Source organism: Apis cerana, linkage group LG8, assembly GCF_029169275.1.
Source record: "Apis cerana isolate GH-2021 linkage group LG8, AcerK_1.0, whole genome shotgun sequence".
Taxonomy (NCBI): domain Eukaryota; kingdom Metazoa; phylum Arthropoda; class Insecta; order Hymenoptera; family Apidae; genus Apis; species Apis cerana.
The window spans coordinates 2124110-2150253 of NC_083859.1; the positions used below are offsets into that span (position 1 = coordinate 2124110).

Here is a 26144-nt window from a genome sequence, read left to right on the forward strand (position 1 = left end):
TTAAAATGTCGATAACGGATGTAGGTTGGGGCTGATTGCTAATTTATCACGTCATTTCATTAATCGCCACCGCTGCCTCATTATTCCAGTTGATGTTACTCTCTCCCTTTCTCTTTTTCTTTCTTGCCCTTCATTCACGTATCATTCGCGTCGATTTTTTTGAAAAAATTATTCAAACACTTATTTCTAATGAAATTATTTCGAATGAAATTTTTATGTTTCTTCAAACTATTTTTCCAATATATGTTTTCTTTAAATTTTTTATAGGATCATCAAGATAAATATTGATCAAATTCTTTGGAATTTGATTCCAGATGATCGAATATTTCTCCGTTTCAATCAATTAATCTTGCTGATAAATTCTCCCCGTATCGATTTTTTATCGCAGCTATATAAGTTTTTATTGGATAAAGTAGAAAGATCATAAAAACCAATTCTTATCTCTGAAGATAAATTTATTAAATCGAGTTTACACTCTTTTACTATTTCTTTTACTTTATTTCGCGTCTCAACTTTAATTTCTGAAAATTGGTGTTTCGCATTGATGTTGTAGGAGCATGTTACGCCGAGTTTGGAGTACGAGTGCCTCACACGACTGGCAGCGCTTACATGTATAGTTACGTGACCGTAGGCGAATTAATAGCATTCATTATAGGATGGAACATGATATTGGAGTACCTTATAGGTACGAGCGCGTGTGCCTGCGCCCTTAGCGCCTGCTTGGACGCCCTTACGGACGGTGCCGTTTCCGGGGCGATAGCAAACAGCGTGGGAACCATTTTTGGTAAGCCATTTACGCTTTGATACGCCATCTATCGATTGCTTATAACCTCTAAAATGCGTTAGTTTTCCAATCTACAGATCGTGAAATGTTTCTTAGGAGTTATTTTCATAATTGATGATTTTGAATTTATTTTAATATAATTATATTGCCACCACGAGAGTAATTATTACGATCCCATACAAAAATCACTTTGTAATTCATTTAATTCTTTCAAGATCTGCAAGTTAGGTGAGATGATCCATGTTCTATATCAATGGTTTCCAATATATGTTCACAAAGAAATCATTTTTAATTAATGAAATTTTAATATTTAACTTAATGCTCTCACTTCTTAATCACTTCATCATTCCATGGCGATAAAAAACTGTATTAATTTTTAAAATTTTTTATCTTAGGAGAGGAAACGCAATTGCAAGTTATTTGAATGTTAAAATAATGTTGAAATCATTATTGTGCAATCCGTTACAATTTATTAATATTATCAATATTATAATAAAAAAGATTTTTTCTCCATCATAGGATAATGAATCGTTGACTCGTATTACTCAGTTTTGGTACTGAGATGATTATTCAATTGCATCTGATTATTACGCCGTATAAACACGAGATTCATTTCACGAGCTGATTAAGTAACCGAGATAAACCGGACAATCGGATATTCGATCTCTACGGTGTTGGTGAGTTAAAGTTCTTAACGTCTGATCATGCACGCGATGATTCCACTGTCGAGGCATGAAAGTGGAACATTCTATTCACGGTGTATCGACCGTATGCAAGGATCATTCTACTTGGATGTATGGATAACGGATTATTCTACTTGCGAGATGATGAAAGAATTTTAAGAAAAAATTAAAAAAAAAAAAAGAAAAAATCAGAATAAAAAATTTGAATATTATGAAAAAAATTTTAATAATACATTTATAAAAATCAATTTTTATAAATCATATTTTATTAAAAAACAAAAAAATAAAAAATACAACAAATTGGCAAAAAATATTCGTAAAATTGTTAAAATTCATTAAATATTTTATTAAATATTTATTTATAGTAGTATAGATCAAAATATTTGGAAATGATCAAAATATTTATACATAAACGTTTTTCTATTTTCTTCGATTAATTTATTTATTTGTTTATTTTATATTTTGTATCTTAATCATTGTATTTACTTTTCATCCGATATTTAATTTCCGTTTTTATATCGTTGCTTTAATGCTTTTCTTCATTAAATATAAAATATTATTAATAGTCGATTTTCAATGTCGATCAATCATATAACTTTCATTGTTTCTTCGACCACAAGTTTTTTTAAAGAATAATCTGATAAAATAACTTTTCTCAATTGATTTCATTAATTTATTTATTTGTTCTGTTATTGTTATATCTACCTATTACATATCATACTACTTGCAATGTTGAAAAGTGAAAAAAGAAATTAATATTTCTTTTATATTTTTTAAATTACATTTTTCTAACAAATATAATAATTTCATTAATAAATAATCAAAAGAGTAATGCTACTTCTTAAATATTATCTATGATTATTAAAGTTTTAATTTTTGCAAATAGATAGCAAACATTAAAATTCTTTCTTGCTATCCTGCATCATTTCAATGCAAAAAGCTTAACGAGTTATGAGAACATACGATTTGTAGATAGAGCACGCTCTGCTGCATTTTAATCATTAAAGGTCGCTTTCATTGTCGAAGACTACAAGTCTTAGCAAAATTTTGTATATCGTTGCAAATTTTCAATTGAATTTTATGTTAAAATGTTAAAATAATTTTATTAGTCAAATAATAAAAACATTGGAAAATTCGACGAAAAGTTAGATTAGATTAACTATAATGACAAAAAATTGAAATTTATATAGAATTAATCTATAATGGAAATTAATTAAATCTAATTTAAATAAATCATGAAAAATGATTTCACTTTATTTTCGTTATTCAGAATATCTATAATAAAATAAAATTATTCTTGATATCAATAATTTAAATAATTTAAGTACTATATAAATATTGAAATTTCACTTTTTTTATGATTAAAAAAATTTCTTATAATATTGTTTTAATATTTAAAAATATAAGAAAAATTTAAAAATATATTTATAAATTTCAAATTTCCTTCAAAATTTTTGTTTTCTCTTTTCTATATTTATCTTACTCTTTCTTTATTTCCAAATATTCTAACTTTTAGATTATATCTTAAGTTTATTTATTTATAAATTTATTTTATAACTTTTCCACAATTTCTTATCGAAACTTTTTTCCTTGATATCCAAATATCTTCAAAATATCTTTTATCAATTAGAATTATCTATTTTATTTTATTATTTTATATTTGTCCAAAATAATATCATTTTATTTTTCTACAACTTTTTTCCTCAAATATTATTAAACATATATTGAATTCTGAAAATAAAAAAAATCATTTTAACCAAACCAAAGAAAAATAGAATAAAAATATGGAAACTAAAATTTTTACGTATCTTTCCCATTCGGATGAAAGTTTTCTATTCGATGATCCTTGAAAATTTTTCGTTAATATCATTATCTTTGCCATTCCATTGTCGCAATAAATGATAACGACTGAATTGGGTTTTCTAACCTTTTTTCATTCTTTCCAGTAAAGCGTGCCATTATTCGAATGCTCTACGCATACTTTGCTTCCTATGCACTTTGCAGTTAAGTTTTACTCAAGAGACCAACCGGGAAACAAAAGAAGAAGTGACAACTTATTTCCTCTTTCTTATTCGCCATTTTAGAGTATTTCTATAAGTTTAGTTTTATGAGATCATAGTCTAGAATTTTAATCTTCTTTCCTCTTGAATTTATTACGTAAGAAAGAAAACATTTTCTGAATTTTTATATTTTAACCTAATTTAAAATTTCAAATAAATATCTCGAAATAATACACTAAAAATCTACTTTTTTCTAATCTACAAAAAAAAAGAAATTTGATAGTGAAATGTTATAACATACTTTTATTTTTTTAAATATTATTAGTAGAATTTTTTTTATAAAATATTAAACAAATTGTTTCCATATATCACAGTGTTAAAAAAATAAAATTTATTAATTGAAAAGAACAAACGAAATAATTTTCGCAAAGTTAAAATTCGTGAATTCTAACCTATATATAATAAGATAATTTAATTCAAACATCATACGATGTTTTCAGTAATCCTAATCTAACATTATTATGTTTAAAATCACAAAAGAAATATTGAAAAAGATATAATCGAGTTTAAGATCAAGTATGAAAGAGAAGTTGGGGGGATCAAAGGGTCAGTTTGGGATAAAACGACGAAAAACGAATAATACGGCATAGGAAGAGAATAAGAACAGAGGAAATGGGGTTCAGGTGAGCAGGTTAAAGGGCATCGAAATGCTCGGTTTCGTTTTGGATCGATGAGGTCCACAGGTGCTAGACTTGAGTCGCGCAAGCGCTCTTCTCGCACCCTCTTTTGTTATTCGCCAGAATCCCTTCTCCCCTCGACCCCTTCATAACATTTTCCCCTTCGTTTCCCAACCAAGTATACACAGGGTGATTCGTGATTCACGTACTCAACTTGTAAAAAGCTGTCTCAACTTAATATTTGTGAGAACACGTCTTAAAGAAATGGTGGATAAGGGTGGAATAACACAAGTCAATGTTTTATAACCTTTTTCGAATCAAGCAACCCCCTTTTCTGATATTTAAATAACTCGCCGCCGATTTTCTCATAAAATGTTAATAATTAAAAACTGTTATAAGTCATTTGGCCATTAAAATTTTGTCTTAAAAAATTATTTTCGGTGTCATTCACTGTAATTTGAATATTGTAGTTTTAAATTATAATATTAATTTAAATTTGAATCTACATTTTCTTCGTAATATTTAAATAATTCGAAGCATCTCCTCATTTTTCACATATGTTGAGAAGAATTTAAAAAATTATTTTGTATATTATTCTTATACATTATTATATATTATCCAAATAAAGTTTAAATAAGAGAAAGATAATTTTAATATTTCTAGAGGAATATAACGATATAGAGATAAATAAATGGTGAGTAAAAATGAATCAACGTTGAATGAATGAACGTTTAAAGAATAATTCGTGATTCATAGATTGGGAACCACTGATATGAATGAGAACTTGATTAAATATTGTTCGAAATTTCTATTTTAGATTTGATTTAGAAAAATCTTATTTGTACAAAAATTTTAATCAATTTCAAACAACGATATCATAATAATAAAAAATTTCTACTTAAATTAAATTGTATTGATCTTTCTAGTAACATAATTTGATAATAATCTCGAAAATTTAAGTTTTTTTAAATTTTTTTAACTATTTTTTCCTCAAAAATTAATTTTGATTATAAATTATAATTAGTTACGACAAATCAAATTGAATAAATGATTAATTTTAATATTTCAAAAATAATTTATTCCTCGATATATACAAAGAGCCCATCACATTATTCGAAAAAAGAAGAACAAAGGAAAAACAGGAAAGAAAAATTCCAGTTCGATTCTACCGAAATGAGTATACCACATTTCTTTCATACACCGTCGCAACATTTCAATCACTTGGAGAACAAAAAAAAAGAAAAAAAAAAGAAGAATGAAAACAACGAAAAAATAGGAGAGAAAAAAAAATAGAATCGAAATGAATGTCTACGAACGCGAAATGGGACACTATAAACTTTGCTTATCCAGATGCAGAACTAACACAAGAGGAGATGGTGTGCATAGTACATGAATAAATAAAACTCAGTCATCGGAAAAAAAGACAGTTAATCGCCGTAGGGAATTAAAATCGGGGAAAAAATTAAAATCGTTGAAACGCAGAAATTGATTTCCGAGGAGAAATCGTTTGCCGAGGAATACGTAAAGGAAATAATTTCGTATTAACGCCCCCAAACCGGAAATTGAGGTCCCACCGACACGTATTCATCATTACTGTGTAATATTGTATCTTGATTCTATAGAACATTGTATTTTTATTAACATCCCTTTACGTTTTCGTTATTAAAGTTTAAACTAGCAACATAACGTTGAAACGAAGCTTAATCAAAATAAAAGCTTAATCAAATTTCATACGGTATATTTTGAATCGAAATAATTTACGATCTATCTAAAATTTATTATTAGTCTCTTTAATTAAAATGTTTTATAAAAAAAAGAGATATACGAAGAGTTTTTTACCGTTTTTTAACATTTGATTTCAGATTCTCAAAAAAACATTTTTTAAATATTTAATTGTTCTTTATAATACCACATAATTTTGAAGTCTTGTTCGCATTAAAATTTAATTTTGTAACCAAAGAATCCGTTCATCTGTGATTTCTGTTTATGAATCAAAGGATTTATTTAAAATTTATAATCCTTCCTTTTTATAAATCATAAATGAATCTTTGTATAAGCGAAATTCTAATTATACAAGGTTTAAGAATGAATAGATGATATTTCGAAATATACTTGAAAATGGTAACGAGAAAGAAGCGAACTGGAAAGCATAAATTCGGCATCCCTGACAAAAGCAAGAAATCTCGTTAGTCGATAGCAAAAATTGGGTTTCGTTAATTAAGATGGCATCTTTCAATTGCTCAATATGTCCCGATAAAAATAATAAAGAATAGAAAAAAACAAGATTCTATCTTCGCCTACATCGATTTCCATTTTAATAATTATTTCCACTTTTACAGATAGCAGTATTTCTCAATTTGTAAATCATGATATTACATCCAATTTTGAACTTATAGATCTTCACTGCTAAAAATTCCTTGAAATACACAAGTGCTGATATAAACCCAAAAAATTAAGCCTCAACCGTAACCTCAATCGTATGTATACATTTCATTAATGATAAAATTAGAAATTTTTATTAATTTATATAATATACAGTGAGTTCCTGTAAAACAAATATTTAATAAGGTTGAGAAATACTGGTATACAAATGAATTGTATTAAATAAATATAAAAATAATTTATCTTTAGAAAAATATATATATATAAAGACATAATATTGACGATTAATAAAATAATTGTGATAAAGGTCGACCGCCCGATTTCCTCGCGTTCGTCATTACTATACTGATGATGCTGCTAATGGCCGCGGGCGTGAAGAAATCCCTGGTGTTCAATAACGTGTTAAACGCTATCAATCTCGCCATTTGGGTGTTCGTCATGACGGCGGGAATGTACTATGTGGATATTGATAATTGGAACGAGCATGGGGGCTTCTTTCCTTATGACTGGAGTGGTGTAAGTACTTTGAATATAATTCGATGTCTCTTGTGTCTGAATTGAGTATATGGCTGTGATATAGGAGCAGCGGTTCTCAACAAGTGCTTGTCTCATGTTCATTTTTAAATTTTAACAAAGATTTTGTTATATCGAATTATGGGGATAAAAAAAATCAGTCTTCTTCTCCTCATATTGTTTTTAATTAACCAATATAGAGGAATTAATCTTTTACTGAGGATTTCTTTCCCTAGATTAAAAAAATGAATAAATTTCTACGAGATATTCTTGATGTTGGAATTTTTAAATTTTAATAATACGCATTTATTTAGAGATTGAGAACCGTTGGTACACAGCATGAGTGTGTGTTTACAATTATTTAATTTATTTATTACGACAATTAACGTTACGTAATGGGGAAAAAAATAAGAAAATTAGTGGCTTTGTGCACATTTTGCGTGCGGGCAAAATGATCACGAGTTTTTTTTGAATAAAAAGAAAAAAAACTATAATCCAAATTCGATTCACACACCTTTCGATGAATATAAATTTCTTTTCTCTGTTGTCCACCTGATGCACTTCTTGATTTTGCCGTTGAAACCCTGCTCGGCGCAACAAGTTTGCCATTGTTCCCGGAACCGCAAGCGAAATGCCGCCGGAAATGGATCGACTCCCTTGCAAAGACGTGCTTGCAGAGTTTTTTTCAACCCTTCCATCGAGGTTTTCTCTTTGTTTCCACGCGAGATGTTCAAATAGTTGAACGAGATTGTATCTCTTTCCTGAGTTATGTTTGCTTTTTTGAAATAACGAATAAGGTGTAGGGAAAAAATATTACATTTACAGAATGGTTTCTTTTTGGAAGAAATCAAACATACGCGATTATTTAGATTAGAATCTCGATCATTCGTTTCATTATGTAGTTATATTAAATTTAAATTGGATTGCGAGACAACTTTTTCCTTATCCCTTCTTTCTTTAAATCACTCATTTACTATTCTCTTACCTAATTCTTTTAATTTGTACAAATATAATTCCTTCGTAAACATCCTAAAAAAAAAAAAAAAGAAAAATTTCATTCGAAATGCAAGAAAAATAGCTATCCAAAAAAATATATAAATTTTTGGGTGATATTATTGTACGATGATGAGATAAAGTGATGAGAAATAATAGTAATATTTGCGGAGGAAACAAAATTGAATACGCAAACTTGGAGTAAAAATATTCGGGATATTAAATATTCCATGGATATGCACTGCAGTTTCTTTGGAACAAAGGGCTGCAAACATTTGTTCAAACGGAGAATTGACAAATATTGGAATATTCATCTTAGATTTTCTCTAAGAGGAAGAATAAACAAAAGAAAATCGACGAGAGCAACGCTCTTAATTTTGTCATTTTTAGGACCACTAGCCTCGCCTTCATTTTTCGAGAAAATAGAGATTCCTACTCCCTTTCCTCAAATGTACTCGAGTATATGTATTTATTCCTAATCATTGCAGATCCAAAGTGTCGATGTAAATTATTAATTAAAATATAAAAGTTCACCGTCGGTGTCCCGGAATTTATCTGCACGCGATACTTTCCCTTTTCAACCCCCTCACCGATCCCCATCGCGTGTTTATCGATGATACGCGATGAATATTTCCGTGCCTTCGAGACTGTGTATCCCTTGAAAAACATGAATTTTTCATCCTTATGTTTCCAAGCTGCATTATTTTTCTTCGAAAAAATTCCTATTCTTGTGGAAAAATTATCTATCCTCTAATATCTCCGTTTACGTGGAAATGAGATTTCCCGATTCGTTTTGTTTCTCGTTTATTTAAAATTTCGAAAAGTAACATAATGATAACATGATGGGGATGAAATTTCCATTGATTTAACATTTTTTTCATATATGTGTCATACGTTTCACGAAAGCGAAAGTGTATTTTCAGAGGATTTCAGATAGATTTTTGTCAATGATTCAAAAACCTATAACTAATAACCTATAATAAAGAATACAGTGTAAATTCGTTTTTTACTAATAAGAAAGGAGATTAAAAAGAAATTCTTATAAAATTATATACTTTGACTTCATATTGAATATTGATTAAAGAAATAATTTTTTTTTAAAATAAGTAATTGTTACTGAATTGATAAATCTTCAATTTCTGGCGAAAATTTTGAAATTTGATGCAGAAAAATTCTTAAAAATGAATACGTGTCCCTTTCATTGTCCTCGTTCGACAATGCACCTGTTTTGAGAAATGTTTTTCTGGAGGAATTTGAATAATAAGATTCGAGTTTTGAGGAAGTAAAACATATCCGTAAAGAAAAAAAATCTCATGAATGTTTGAAATTGTCATTTGACCCTGTAATATTTCGCCTCTACGGTTCACTAACGCCCCCGTCTTTCCATATCCCGCCCACGCAGTCAAAACCACCGAGTATAAAACGCATCTACTCGTTAAAAAGACACGGACAACTGGATCGAAACGAACGTAACATTCCAATAATTTTTCCCTAACCTTTGTCATTTTTCATCCTTCTCCTTTTATCCGGAAAATTTGTCACTTTGATTAAACGCGAAAATTTTGAGGTTATACAAAGAATGGTTGAATATTAAATCGATTATGTTTAAATCATGATACTAGGAACTAGAATCTAATTTTACTTGATAAAAATAAAAAAGAATAATGAAAAAAATATAACAAGAACAACATATAATGCATAATTTTTAACAAATTTTATTAATATTTAAAAAAGAATCGCGATATAAGTGAATTTAATTATAAAAGCTAACTAAAAACTAAAAGCAAAACTGTAAATATATTATATAATCTAATAATTATTTTCATTGTTAGTTATTTTTTGATATGAAAAGAATTTACCTTAATTCGAATGTTTAATCACATAAAATTTAATAAATTTTTGAAAAAAACGTTCATTCAAAATACCTTTCTATCCTAGTAAATTATTTTCAACATTTGCCAACTATTTTCATAATTCATTTTAACTTCTTTCAATCAAATCGCGAAAGTTTACAATTTCTCGAAAGGGAAAATTTTATCTCGTTAAAAAATCACGATGGATCGGAATTATTTCGGGTTCATGAAAGTGGTCGTTGACCCAAAATGAACCCCTTCGTTCCTATTTTCTTTCCAACAATTCACTCTAGAAGTCGCAATTCGCAACAAGAAATAACGAGAAAATTCTTGTTTCATGAATATAATTAAATTCAAAAATTGCCCAGAGAGAGTGGTAACCCTACATGAAAACGTTTTAAAGATAGAATAATAACAATAATGAGGAGAAGTAATTTAATGTATGCATTAATATTAATCGTGAAGTTGATAAGAGAGCTGTTTCATGACCTTTCGAGCAAATTTCTATAGAACAGGGGTAGAAAACTAGTATGAGAAGGGATGAGATCACTAAAGATTTCAGAACCCACCCACGGAAAACCCACGCGAGCTCCTAAGGTCAAATAGAATTCACGTGTTAATCAATTTTTTTTTTCAATCTCTAATAATATTAAAGGCTTTAAATGCTAAAATTACAAAACCAAATTGAGTTATAGATTTTTTGTTCTTGCAGTTATTAAAATTGTGCAAATGTTTTTAACAAAATTAATATATTAATTTTAATTTAGATAATTATATTATATTTAATTACTTTCGTAATTATCTCTAATCATCTGTATGTTAGATTTAATGATTTTAATTAATTTTTAATAATTTTATAAATAATTCTTTTTTAAATAAACAAATATTTAGATGAAATATCATAATGTTTGTATTTCTAATATTAAAATATTAAACGATGGAATAAAAGTTTGGGAGAATTGATATTTTTTTATAGATAATTAATAACTTCGAGAAGAAAAATAATCTAGAAAATCTTGTCTACTTTCGTTCTTTCCTTATCTGTCTTGAGAAAAGTAGATTCGAGAAAATCGTTAAAAATTTTGATTCAATGTAATATAGGAATTTTCTGGTAGATTTGGTTAGTATTAATATATTTTTAATCAGATTTAATCTCATCTCTTGTTGGTTGTAACGTTATTTGAATTTACAACTCCTTTAAAAATGAAGATTGTCAACCATTTCCAATGGGATTGAATCAAGTTTTCAATTTTATCTCGCCTCGTTGAAACCGTCGACATCAGAAATTCATAACGACGTTAAGGGACTTTGAAAAATTAAATGGTGGTAAAGACATCTCCGTGAAGTATTCAAAGAACATTTTTATTAAGGCGAGAATCTAATTTGGCGATTATCATCTCTGTCGATTTTAAGGATTTTAATACTACTTAGAAATAACTAAATATTAGTATTGTCCAACTAATTTATTTACTCTGGCATCCAATTTCATTGTATTTCAATCTTGTAACTTTTCTTTTCTCGAGAATAAAATTATTCTCTCTTTCTCAGAATTCGTTGTAAAATAAATTTCAAAATCTAATAATTCTTCAACGTTATGTTTTAATTCATGTTGTATAAAGACTGATAAAAACAGATTAACATTAAATACACTTGCTAGCTCATTTTCCAAATTTAAAAAGATACAATTTTTAAAGAATATTTTGCGGATAATTCCCTAGTTCAAAGATGCGGAACTATTAATAGAAAACACTGATTAATTTATCAAACTTCATTTGTTCCAGGTGTTCACCGGTGCAGCGACGTGTTTTTACGCGTTCATCGGCTTCGATATAATTGCAACCACTGGCGAAGAGGCGACAAACCCAAAGAGGAGCATTCCTCTTGCTATAGTCTCCTCGTTGATCATAATACTCACCGCCTATGTCACTAGTAGTATGATGCTAACGTTAATTGGTGAGTAATTTATCAATTCTTCGTACTCATTTGTCAATGAAAAATATTTGTTGATGAATGAATTAGAAAATTCATTATTCATTTGTTTTCGTTTTCATCTTAAGAGATATGTAAGACTAAACGTGAAGTATTTCAAAATATGGTTATCCAAAAGTTTGAAGGAATTAATAAGTTCGATCCTTAAGAATGGTTTAATTATTAAAAGACAATTGATGGCATTTCCTCTAATTATTCGCTTCATCTGTTGAATAAATGGCCTTTGGCCATCCTTCACCTCCCTTCATGCATCTTTGATCACCCTTCCACCTGATTTTTCCCTTACCCTTGTCATAGACATGGCTCGTTATGTTTTTAAATAATAAACTTTTATATAATCAATCCATTCAGTCTTTCAAATCAATCGAAAAATCGTCGTAAAAACAAAACGAATAAAATTCTCTTCCTTTCAGTCCCATATGATGAAGTGGATCAAGATTCAGCGCTGGTAGAAATGTTTGGTCAAGTTGGAGCTTACAAGTGCAAGTATATTGTGGCAGTTGGTGCATTGGCTGGATTAACAGTCTCCATGTTTGGTAGCATGTTCCCCATGCCTAGGATAGTCTATGCTATGGCTCAGGATGGTCTTATATTCAAGTAATTTTTTTTTTTAATTATCTTTTTGAATTAACTTCAAAATTTTAATTCAATTTTCCTGTCACATATATTGTTAAGAGTTATTGTCGATCTAGTAACGAATGAATTTTCTGTATGATTATTTAGGAGTCTGAGCCAAGTATGGCCCATAACAGGTACACCAGCCATAGCAACACTGACTTCTGGCGTGTGTGCAGCCATGGCTGCACTGCTCATTCAATTAGAGGTGTTGGTAGAGATGATGTCTATTGGTAAATTTTGTAAAAAAAATCAATCCTTCTTCTTGTTAACTTTAGGCAATATAATTTTCATATTGGATTTTTAGGTACCCTGCTGGCTTATACTCTAGTGTCTACTTGTGTATTGATTCTGCGTTACCAACCCCATTCTACCAATCTGGTAGAACTGCTACCGCAAAGTTTAAGAACACCATGTCGATCACCAACAAAGGAGAATCAAGGAAATGGCCAGGTAAATTATGGGAAGGAGCTGAGACCCGATCAACTGACTACTGCTCTAAATTCTGTCCAGGCTGCACAATCTGATCTTGCTGCAGCAAACAGTGGTCAACGTATCATGGTAAAATACTGTTCAACAATTTAACAATAATAATGAAATTAAATAATATTAAAATTCTCATATTAATATTCTCATTTCAGGTAAGACGTGTAAGAAGGTGCAACAGCTCTTCACCAGACTCTGATGACACATATGGTGCAGAGGAGGATGAAGTTGGTTTGGGTAAAGATGATCAATATTTGGTCAGTGATAGAACTGAGAATAAATTCTACGGTAGTGTGCATGCAGCTGCAGCTGCATCTAGCTGTGGCAGTACACATCAATACCCAGGAAATACACCAATAATAGGACCACCTTTGAATTATCTCCAACGTCGATTACAGGTTTAATAATTGTGTTTAATTAAATTACCAGAGTGTACTTTTTCTTCTTTTACTAATCAACATTGAATTTTTTTTTTTTTACTATTTCAGGCGGCACAGTATCTTTGTCCCGCCATCTTCCCTTGGGTGGACAGGGGCCCAGCAACGGAGGCGTCAGGTCGTTATGTCATGAAATTAGTAGGAATACTATACTTGCTAATCGTCATCTTCGACTTAATCGTAGTTTGCGGCATGGGTAAGTTGCAGAGGAATAGATATGATTAGTAAAAGAGGATACGTTTTATCTTTTATCTTTCTCCTTCGAATGAAATATCAATGATGTAGTAATATCGAATATTTTTCACTTTAGGACATATGGGGACATTTACTACATTGTTAATGTTCGCTTTTCTCTTTGCCATTATTGGGATATTGCTTGCCATTAGTAGAAAACCACAGAATAGGTAAATTTAGAAGACGATAAATTTTGATGATGATATCTCTTTTCTTGCAACTTTATCTACTTGTTTATTTTTCAATTGTCTGTTTCAGGAACAGTGTGATGTTCATGACACCAGGTTTGCCATTCGTACCTGCGATTGCCGTCACCGTGAATATATACCTCATCTTCAAGCTGAGCATCCTAACTCTCGTCAGATTCACCGTCTGGATGATTCTCGGTAAAATATATTCACTGTATCGTGATTATTCTAAAAAATATGATCATTCATTAACTTTCTATCTATTAAGTAATCAACCATGATTGTTAGATCACCAATTTGTCGATATTCTTTGATTATCAATAATTATCGATGTTTCTTTCTCTTCCAATTTAAATAATTTTTATCATCGATCTATAAAGCTCAATATATCGATATAAGGATCAATCTAACTTAATACCAATCCGATCATAGGTTTCATCATGTACTTCTATTACGGTATCAAACACAGCACTCTGGAGGAAAGAAACGCTTCAGAGAACTTGGAAGAGACTGTTTCAGCTGGGAATATCGAGCTGACGGTAACAGATACGCAAAAACAGCAACAACAGCAACAGCCGTCTTATACGACGACTGATCGTAGTATCTACGAGAGCCAGCAGCTTGATGCGTTTGGGCAGCCTGTATTTGGCAGCACAAACTTCGGTGGTACACCGAGCCAAAGGCCAGTAATTTCTGGCCAATCGTCGCTGTTCATTGACCAGGAGAGTTTTCCCACTTGGGATGATTGAACGGCTACAGGCGTCGATATAAATATATATATTTGATGATATCAAGATAAATTATTGTACGAGCCTGACCGGCGTTGAGAGCATTCACCAGCGTAAAAAAAAAAAAAAAGAAAAGAAAAAAACCGACCTTTTCGGAGCTCGCGGTGAACAATGGCCTTCATGGACAATGTAGGGAGATTTTCAGGTTATTATGTAGCGTAACTAAGGGTGTGCACGATAATGGAATTCGTACTCGAAAGTACGTTTGTGATTTTTGATTAGATTAGGCCGATATCAAGTGTATTTGTTGCGGATATTATATCCAATAATATTTTATTGATTTTATAATATTGAATGTGTTAATTTTAAACAGTTTAGAATGATTGATATAGATAAATTGGATAAAAAGTTCGTTTTCTAAATATTATTCCTTGATCATGTTATGTTATAATTAGCAAAAAATTGATATTACTCTTACATTTGTTTGTAATTTTATTCGTTATTGAAATTACAGTTGGCACAAATATGTTAACTAGTTTCTTTTCCAAGATCTCTTTATGATTGGATAAATAGAAATGATGGTTTTATATTTTTAATTTTTGTATTTTTCACACGCGCGCATATAGCGAACAGAATAGATTTGTTAAGTTTTTGATTAAGGTTAGGATCTTTAACAGATATAAGTTGAATACCTGTTCATCGAGAACATTCCATGATTAAGTTATGTTGTGTTCAATGCAAAATTAATGGTTGTGTGTATTGATATTTTTTTTTTAGAATATTTTTTTTTAGTTTAGAATAATTGAAAAGCTGCGAACAAGAGAAAGTGGATAGTTATATTTTAAGAAGAAGATATTTTCTTTTAGATTATCTTGTGATTAACACTATCGATAAATATAACTTTTATTTTTTTATATTTCGATAGATTAGTATTTTCTTTGAAAGTATTCCCTTATTTCATTTTTGAAATAGATTTTAGTAATTTGATTATTTTTCTTCTTCTGTGAAGAATTAAGAAACTTTCTTGATAAATGCTCGACAATTAAACAGGAAGAGTTGTTGCTTCGAAATTCTGAGCTTCCTTTATTAATTTCACTTCTCTACACTGAAAAACGTCAATTTCCAGATCCATCCTAATCAATTGTCGAGCATTATATATAATAATTCACTTTTTAACAATCATTCGAAATAAAGCCCAGAATTAAAGATTGAACAATATATATATATAAAAGAATCGAATTTGACGGAACCGCGGTCTCCGATGGGCGAACTTGTTGACTACTGTTTGGGACGAATGTAGCAAATAATTTTCGGGGCAATATTTATTATTCTAATTATATAAAAGCGAGCGAGCGAGCGAGAGAGAGAGAGAGAGAGATAGAGAGAGAATGTGCGAATCTGAGAGAGCAAGAGAATAGGAAGCAAAACTGTCAGAAAGGGAATCATCAAGAGAAAGAAGAAAAAAAAGAAAAGAGAAAAAAAAAAGATGAAAAATTAAGATTAAAAGGAGTGATCATCATTATTCCTAAGTATAAGGCAACACTTGTGTTTTCCAAGAAAGCATTTTAATTGCTACAAGATTATATTGTAAACGATAATATTGCTATTTGAAAGAAAAAGAGAGAAAGAAGAATGAAAAAAGATGAGAAAATGGAAAAGAAAAAGAAGAATTAATAAATTAGAATGTGAAGTGTAACAAAAAAACTTTGTTTTTAAAATGAAGCACATGGAAAAAAGGATAAAACCAAAGAAAAAGAAGAAAGCTGCAGAAAAGGGGAAAAATATTGAATCTTGCCTAAAATTTTTCCCAGTCTTGAAAAAAAAGTTTAGAATTACGATCATAATCCTAAGAAAAGAAATTTTAAGCTTATCTTATTATTATAACAGAAAGTCGTGTTTCCATTGATTGTATTCGAATTCAGATTGTTGGCCCCCTGCTGAGATGCCATTAATGGATTACATAATTTATTGCAGTTATTATTGGCGCGAATAAAAAGGAATTACTTAATTATTCGAAAAAAGAAAAAAAAATAAAAGCTTGCAAGCAATTAAAATTTTGAAATGACAAAAATTCTCAGCTCTATAAAGTATCGTGTTTAGTGTGGAGCATCATTTAAAAAACTGGTTATTTAATGTTATTTAATTGTAAATGTTGTTCAATAGTGAATATCCAGTTCTAATAATAACAAGTTCCTACAACGACTGTTGACCACTCAATTGTTATTATTTATTGAAGGATTTATGTTTTGTAGAATATAATTATGACTGTTACTAGTGAATATATGTATTATCGAGAGTCTTAATTTTATTAATTATTTTTTTGAAGTTAATGTCTTAAATATCCACATAAGAATCATATTCTATCTTCGTTTAAATAGCAAAGAGAAGAATATGAAAAATAAAAGTTAAAATAAAGAAAAAGCAAGAAAATATAATGGATATAAATAAAATATAGGAAAAAATACTGAGTTATAAAAAAAAGAATGGAGATCAAAAAAAATTTTGGAATTTTGAAAAAATAAATTATTGAAATGAGGAAATTAAAAATATAAAAATTGGAAAGTTGGAAAAATAAAAAAAATTAAGAAACTTAACGATAAAATAATTAACAATTGAAAAAAATAATAGAATATGCAAAATTGAAGAATGGAAAAGCTGAGAAATAAGGAAATATAACGGAAAAATGAAGAAATATAAAAATTAAAGAAATAAGTAAGAGAAATGTTAGAAAATCAAGAAAGAAACTGGGAAGTACATACGTTAAAAAAACGGAGGAAAGAAATCGAAGTGGAAAGACAAATACAGGGGGTAGCCTGGGAAATTCACCTTTCCATTTATTCTATTCTCAGATCTACATATCAATCAGTGATCTTTTCACATATCAATCTACAAGAAAGGTAAAAAAAAACCTGTAAAACTCCAACAGTAGAAAGAATGATCGAAAAAGAGAGCGCAAGAATGGGAGAGAATGTTGCGGGAGAATGGGAGAGATTGATCTAAATATTTATCTTTAAGTATTAATGCGTCTGTTAAAAAAAAATTTTCTAATATATATATATTATATTATATTATATTATATTATATTATATTATATTATATTATATATATATAAATGTGTGTGTGTGTGTGTATGTGTGTTTGTATGTGAATCATACAAAATATTAAAAAATATGTGGGATACATTTATAGAATCGACGAAAAAAAAAATATTAATACAAAAAATGATATGCAAAAATATCAATTGGAGTTTATTTTTCAAATTACGATTCTAAATAATCACCTGAGTTTTATTCTAACTCATTTCATGTAATGAAAAATTAAGTAGTTAATAACAAAATAAACTTCAATCAATATTTTTTTGACACATCAACTTTCGTACTTCATTTGATGTTTAAAATTGATTTTTCGAAAGTGTCTCGTATGTTTCGTAATATCCTGTATACATATGGTGTATGTGTGTGTATATGTGCGCGCGTGTGTGCGTGTGTGTGCGTGTGTGTGCATGTGCGTGTGTGCGCATGTGTATGTGACTGAATGAGTGGGTATATGATATACTTTCTATACGCGATGATTGATCTACTAGATCGATCGAACCACGATCGAAGTTGCTCTCTTAGAATTTTTTTTAGTTCTCAGTCCCGACACCTGTCGCCATTATGAGTTTATTGAGAATGAAGAAGAATATAATATTTTTCAATTATATTAAAATTTTAAATGTAAAATATCGATTTTGTGATTTTTTTAATTAAATTAAAAATTCTTTAAGAAAAATTTATCTAAAACAAAAATATAAATGATATATTGCGTGAATGTTAATTGAAAAATTTCGCAAAAGCTATGAAATTTTCAATATAAAACTGTTAGGGAAAGATATCTTCTATCTTCTTCATTCTCTATATTCTTCGATTTAAGTCGAGCGGTGATCGTTGTTCTGGATATCCGCTTATTCAACATTAATCCACGAACTCTTTAACATGATAATTTCTAAACGAATATTAATGATTTTCAATCATCTTTAGTTTCAAAATTTGAATTTAAGAAAAGTTTATTCATTTCAATATTTTAATAAAATTATTAAAATATTATTAAAATTTGACTTAAAATTCAATCCACATTATTTACAAGTTATTTTTTTCAGTTTGAGTTGAGTAATCCCATAGGATTATTACTAGCATAATTATAGATGAAATTTTGAAGATAAAAAAAAAATATAATGATCATTAATACTCGTTTAGATATAATCGTCGAGCCATTGAAGAAATTAGAATTTCAGAAAAATCTAAGGAAAAGCCAGGAGCAAAAGCTGCTTAAAAACGAATTATTTTATTTTGTCAAAGAACAGTGCCTGCGTATCCACTCAACAATTTCTTATCATTATCATTAGATGATGACTTAGAAATAATTTCTTTGAACCTTAAAAGAAAAATATATGTGTATGTGTATATATATATATATATATCAAATATTTTGCTTTTCTTTTTTTTTATTTTGCGAGAAGAAAAAATTTGTTTATTACAAAAACCGACAAGAAAAAAGATGACGACAAAAAGCGGAATCTTGACGCGGCACTTTGCTCTATGCTTTTTTTAGATAGTCTTTCAAATTTTTAACTAGGAAGAAATGGCCTACAACGCGTATGGCTGCTCGATGAACCTCGAACATCTTCCTACCAATGTGAACAAAACTAAGAAAAAATTCCCTAGAAAGGAAAATCTCATATTTTCGAGGACATAACCAATAAAGTAAAATTATCAAAATTCTCATCAAATTAATTTAATATTTTTAAACGAATAGCCATTTTCTTGTGTACCTGCACAAGTATTGCCAACATAAGAAGTATAACTTATGAAATAAATCATATATCGTTCAAAACTTTCTTCTAGTCCTCCTGTTATACTATACGAGAACAAAAAAGAAAGAAAGAAAGAAAACAATCTTTGGAGCAAAATTAATATTGCTGTTGAGTTATTCAGGCTCATCCAGCGCCATGCTCGAACAAGCATACTTCGAAATCACGGTAATTTGCTCCCGAATACCGAAAAGAAATCGAAAAAGGATTAGAAGATACTAGTCACGTGTTCAAAGATGCAATTTACGATGAGAATTATCTTCCAACGCAATTGATGAATGAGAGGAACCATGTGTGTATTTAAATAAACGTTCTCTTTTTTTGTTACTATTAATGTTATTACCAGGAAAAATCTTTTTTCTTCTTTATTTTTTATTTGATTTCTTCCTTCAAGTAGAATTCTAATCAGATATCTTTTTTGCAAGTATGTTTAATTCAATCTCTATCGAATTATAAATTATATTTGTCTCCTTGATTTTTTTCTTTTTTTGTTATCGAATAAAAAACTGGAAAAATTATTAAAATTTCATATGAAATCTAAAAAGAATTTTAAAAGAAATTCGCTTTTCAGACTTCTGATCGTGTTACCTCTATCGAATGTGATATCGTGTAATATATTGAAAAAATTTGTAAACGATTTTATTTATTAAATTTAAATTGATATCATTGTGATGTTTATATATATTTGCTTCGATAGAAAGTCATTGACCAAGTATTTTGAAGATCATCGAAACGAAGAAAATAACAAAAAAAGAAAAAAAATAGATAAAAGAATACAGAAATACATATCAATATATTTATCTTAGATATCATTTGTAAAACTTTTTCGAAAATTAATTTAATTAAAAATTGAAATTCTATTTCTTTTTCCTGAAGTAAAATCTTTTTGAAAATAAATCATCAACCAAATGTCATGTTATAGTATGGAGCAAGGATTAAAGAACATGTAATAGATGAAACAAGGGAGTGAGAGAATGAGTATGAGAGAGATAAGGAGAAAGAAATGTGTAATAATCGATGTAATTACTGAATTAATTTTTTTTTCTTTTTTTGGAAAAAATTGTGGTATCTTGGGAAGATATATGCACACTAGGAGGACAGAATTTTCCATGTAATATATATATCCTTACATAACTACGTTGTTTAATATTGATAAGGATAAAAAATAAAAGTGATTATTCAGAAAGTAAACATTCTTAATATTATTTTTGAAAAGTAAAATATAATGCCCTGAAAAAAAAAAGATAATTCATAAAGAGTCTGCTAAATATCTTTATGTAGAAATTATATTTCTTTTTGATTACTGTACTAATATATATATATATATATAATAATACTTAGATAACTATTGCAAGATTGAAATTAGAACACATTATTTAAAAAACAATATATAAAAACAAATTCATTTTTGAATCTTTTTTTTCTTATTTTCTATTCAAAAATATTTTAATTCAATCAAATTTCTATTTCTGATATTATTGATTGAATGAATAAATTGATTAAATTTGTTCTATTATTTATATATAGTTACGAGTTATTACACAAAAATTTAAATATTTAAACAAAGAAATTACAAGTAAAAACTTGTACTTATTAGAAGAGAGACATATTTTTTTTGTCCAAAATGTTCCAAAATATCAATTTTAAAAAAAATTTAAGTATTTCTTATTTATCATGTTAATGATCTACATACGAAAAATTAAATAAAAAATATACAGTAAAAATCTATTATTTGTATAAAATGAAATATTATCCATCACTTTAATATAATAATAAAAATATAATCGCAGCCAATTAATTCATATTATTTCTTATAAAATGTATAATTCTATCATAGATATTAGCTATACAATGATATAATTATATTGTATATTAAATAATATGATTTCCCAGGTCTCTCATTGTTTGGAGGTTGCTGCGAATTGGAAATCCATCCTGACCACGACGTCCCATTCATCCTCCTTTAGTACGAAAATTTATTCACAAATAATTCTTCTTTGTATATGTTTCCAAAACGTTCAAACTTTTGATCATTATGCAACACGAGTACTAAAAGGAGTTATAAAGACTGAATAAAACTGAAAATAAAATTAAAATTAAAAGACTTTCTATCAATATTTTACACTTCCATTGATGTAAAAATGAAAAATGATTGATAGTAAAAAAGCTTAAAAAAAAAAGAAAAAAAATAAGCAAAATAAGCATCCCAGAAAGCACTACACTATTTTAACCATCTACTCATCTACAATATCTAATTTTCTACAATTTCTACATTACTTTATTTAATACCCTTGATTGTGCATGCACTTAATTTTAAATACATTTTCTTTAATATCATACAATCTTCTATTCTTGTAAAAAATCCTGAAACAAACTTAAAAGTATAATATTAATATTCTACTTATTCTAAAAATTTCTTTTCTTCTTTCCTACCTATATAATTAATATAATTAACCTATATGAATTAATTAAACATTTTGTTTGTAACTCTGTAATTGAAAATTTACAAATTCTCTTCATATCTATATTCATCATATTTACATTCACACTCATAACACAATTTTCAAGAAATTTATGATACGGCATAAACCATGTGGCAAGAGGAAAATCACAAATCAGGATATATCAATGATGTGAACAAGCTAGTGAACAAAGTCACGTAGCTATCAAGTACTGTGTTTATAGTGAGGAAATTGAGGAATTAAGGCAAGGTTAAGATATTGCCTTGAAAAATAGGAAATATTGGTTTGGAAAAGCAACGAACCAGATTAGGGAAGGCGACTGCCTTTTTTAATAATAGGAAGAACAAAACATCCCATTGTTTATAAATCCCATCTATCAAAAAAACTAAGTATTTCTTCTAATCTAACCCTATCCTACCTAATATAACAATGAAAATTTATTGATTTCATTTGAAATTTATTTGATGATGTAATCCATTCCGTTGAAAGTTGAAGAGGATTCCTGAAACAGACTATAAAACAGAATTAAATGAAACTCAATAATAAAAATAATTAATTTGTAGCAAATCACATATTATTTTGTATCTTATTTTGTATATTTTTTCTTATTTATTTTCTTCAATTCATACCTGTAACAAACTCAATTATTGGATTATTAATTGAAAAATAATTTACATCTAGGAATAGAAAGAAATATTAATTTAAAAAAAAAAAAATTACCAAAATGTTGTTAAGCAATTCATGACTTTAAATGAAGGATATTTATCGATATTATAAAGATATTGTAAAGATATTATGTTTATAAAAAAAGAAAAATACATTTTTTAACAGTAATAAATGCTCTTAACAAAGGGGATGCTGAAAAGAGAAAAACGACGACGAAAAGGTAATCAGAAGGATTACCAAAATAATTATCCACTCAATGTAAACCCGAACAAACCGTGAGTGGAATTTTTTTCTATTTCGCAACACTAATATACTAATTTTATAAAAGAAAACGCGAAGAGTGCTTCATTATACTTATAAAAATATATAAATATAAAAAAAAGGCTAAAAAAAAAAAGGAAAAAGAAAAGATAAAAGAAAATGTTTTCCCGAAAACATATACGAAACTCTAATAAACTAATTTATGCACTCATATTTTATTATACACGCAACACTAATAGCGGAAGATTGCAGCTATAGTCAGAGACTGCCGTTGTAAAATCACCCTTTGTACAGCCTTTTTGGCTGCAATAGATGATTCAGAATTACTTCCACAATCCAAGTGGAAGAAATGGGCAATTTATAAACGCAACACTAATTCTTCAAATGAATTTAATACAAAATTTATTATTTATTATTATTCTATAAATCTAAAAAGCTATTTCAAATATCGCAATATTATAAATAACTACATTATAATATAAATTTAAATTTATATTAAAAAGAAAAAAAAACAATAAAAAATAGACTAATTCATAATGAAAATAATTAAAAGCAATCGCGATATTTTTTTAACGCAACGCTATAGTAAACGCGATCATCATTTTATCGCAACGCTAATTCAACCCGTTATTAATCAATCGCAACACTAATGCAAAACCGCGATTTGCCCATGATGACTGGATGAACGATGGGCCAGCATGCAAATTGGCCAGACGATACAACATATACTACGTATTACTAAAACGAGCACAATGACAAAGTAGTAACAATGACTTCCCATTCTTTGGACCCAGGCAAGATCAAAAAAATGAGAAACCATTCGTTGCAGCCCTCTTCGTGACAATTTGTCGGGCCTCTTCGGTCTTCTTTCTTCGAGCGCAATGCCCGCTGAAACTTAAATCTAGGCTCGAAATTCACTAATCGCAAATCAAAGAAAAAAAAATGGACTAAATCGCGAAAGCTAAGTGCATGGACGACCAACGATCGCAATGATCGTTCTTCGTACATGTACAGAATCTCGAGCGCAACGTTCGTTTCGAAAGCAAATCGCGACCGCGACCACGAAATTCGAAAAATCGATAAGCAAAGCCAGAGACGAGTAGCATTGCCTATTCGACTCAGCTTTGCCCTCGATTTCTCAAATTTTATTCCCTGAAACAGATTGTCACGCGAAAACGCGCCTACTCGATCAGAGACTGTGACAACCTGCCCGGCCCTACCTACTTATAATTAAACAGACATACCAAATATACTACCTATCCTACCTAGCCCTATATTTAAAAAATATGGCAAAACAGACATACCAACACATTCATTCCACGATTCTCACACATAACACCCGGGCGCAAAAGCCTACACTAGGGAAAGCGTCCCGGGACGCCTCCGACACCCGAGCTTGGCACACAACTCGCACACTCTAACTTTACGTACCATTTTCCTGAAATCGACTGACGATGGTTAGCGACCATTGCGTGAAACGTGACAAAAACGTGTATATTTACATTTTAATTGTGAATATTTATGAATATGTAATGTTTTCTAAAATATTAACCACTAGATTAAATGGTATTGTGAACCAAAATTGTATCATTATTATAATTTTTGATTAATAAAATTAATAATGCTTGCTTAATAATTATTTATTAATTATTCACAATATTTAATTGCGAATATGATTGTAAATTGTGATTGAATAATGAATGAAATAATATGATAAATGAAACGACGCAATTCCACAGCCTAACCATACACACACAATGTGGAAAGTACATCGTGCACGATACACTAACGCATCGTCAATCGCTAAAAAATTTCTATTAGCTTATGAACTAAAGTCATCATATCCATTGTCTCTCCCTCACTCAAGTAGCACCTGGGCACGTGAGTGAGTTCCTGACAATGAACATGGAAAGGGTTAAATCTGAAAATCCTGAGCTAAAAAAGTTATTAATAAATTCATCTAACGGGCTAATATTTTTTCTATTTGCATTATATTTCAAATTATTTATAACTGTATTTTTTATTTTGTTTTATTAATAAATTATGAATAATTATGAATAAGTTGAAATTTTAGTATATTAAATTTTTAATATTGAAGTTAAAGAATTTTTGAATTTAAATTTAAAAAAGAATTTATTGTAATTTAATATATTAATAAATATATTAATTAATAAAAATACCCTCAGGCGATTCCTTCATCAGAACATATTTTCAAAATCATAAGAATAATATTCAAAATTGATTGCTCTGATTCTAAAATCTGCCTGTCGCGAAATGTCTTCTTGCACAAAATTTAATTTATATTTGGACGAAGAAAATTAAATTTTACTATCTACAGGTATTATAAGTCATATTGTTATTATATTATATGAAAATATCACAATAATCAAATTGATCAAGTAACTTGAAATATTATTCTGAAGAATTTTGAATCATAGAAATTCAAACTAGTTATTATATTGAACTACATATATATAATACAATAGTTATTATATGTTTTGACATTAGAAAATTAATAAATTGTTATTTTTAGAGATATTTTTAGAGATTTTTTAGAAAAAATAAATTGATATTTTTATTAATCAAAAACACGAAGCACAAGAAGACCCTAGCCTGAACTAATAAAAAACAAAAAAAAAAATTGTTACTACTCACGAATATTATAAATAAATATTCGCGGTCATTGTGCTCGTGTAAAATTCTACGTATACAACCAGTCACTCGTGTCGATTCGGATCTTTCATCCTACGACATGGTTGAGTGATCGGAGGAACCAAAAAGCATGCGACTCACCATATGATGCGACGAACGCCTTCACTTCTCTTATTGTGGCCCAGAAGTCATCGAGAATAAGGCTGCCATCAGGTAGAAGAATAGAAGAAATCTAAGACAAAACATCATAATTTAAAACATAATTTAAAACATTTCTGATTATTTGAAAAAATTGAAATATCAAACTATTAAATTTACAATATATAATGATGTTATGTATTCAAATTCTAATTAACTTCTATTTACAGAATTTAGATAGAAATTTAGATAGAAAAAAAAGATAATTACCTCTTCGCGTGATGGATGATCACCTTATACTCTTGAGAGAAGCACTGACTCTACTCTGTACCGAAAACGAATATTTAAAATAAAAAAATAAAAATAAGAAACTATTAACGCGTTCGTATATATTCTGTAGTCGGCGAACAAGCACTGATTCTAATTTCGCGTATAACTATTATAATTAAAGCTTAACTTAATTAAAAATATTGTCCTCTAAAAATCTATTTAAAATATTGTTACGAATCAAACACTGATTCTAATAACCACATTGCGCGTGGTCACAAATATTT

At 28.7% G+C, this 26144-nt stretch overlaps 1 protein-coding gene across 3 annotated transcripts in view; it reads left to right on the plus strand.

The window, feature by feature from the left end:
* LOC107997262 (cationic amino acid transporter 3) overlaps positions 1-20602 on the plus strand; it is a 42460-nt gene extending 21858 nt beyond the window's left edge. For 2 of the 3 annotated variants that reach the window (XM_017055719.3, XM_062077971.1), the window contains 11 exons: positions 554-784; positions 6834-7042; positions 11667-11838; positions 12288-12471; positions 12598-12722; positions 12797-13050; positions 13131-13373; positions 13464-13608; positions 13723-13816; positions 13905-14032; positions 14267-20602. In XM_017055719.3, coding sequence (XP_016911208.1) covers positions 554-784; positions 6834-7042; positions 11667-11838; positions 12288-12471; positions 12598-12722; positions 12797-13050; positions 13131-13373; positions 13464-13608; positions 13723-13816; positions 13905-14032; positions 14267-14583 — 2102 coding nt within the window. In that variant the 3' untranslated portion in view covers positions 14584-20602. The remainder of the gene's footprint in view (positions 1-553; positions 785-6833; positions 7043-11666; positions 11839-12287; positions 12472-12597; positions 12723-12796; positions 13051-13130; positions 13374-13463; positions 13609-13722; positions 13817-13904; positions 14033-14266) is intronic. The other variant, XM_017055728.3, reaches the window with a different exon arrangement.
* The last annotated feature ends 5542 nt before the right edge of the window (positions 20603-26144 follow it).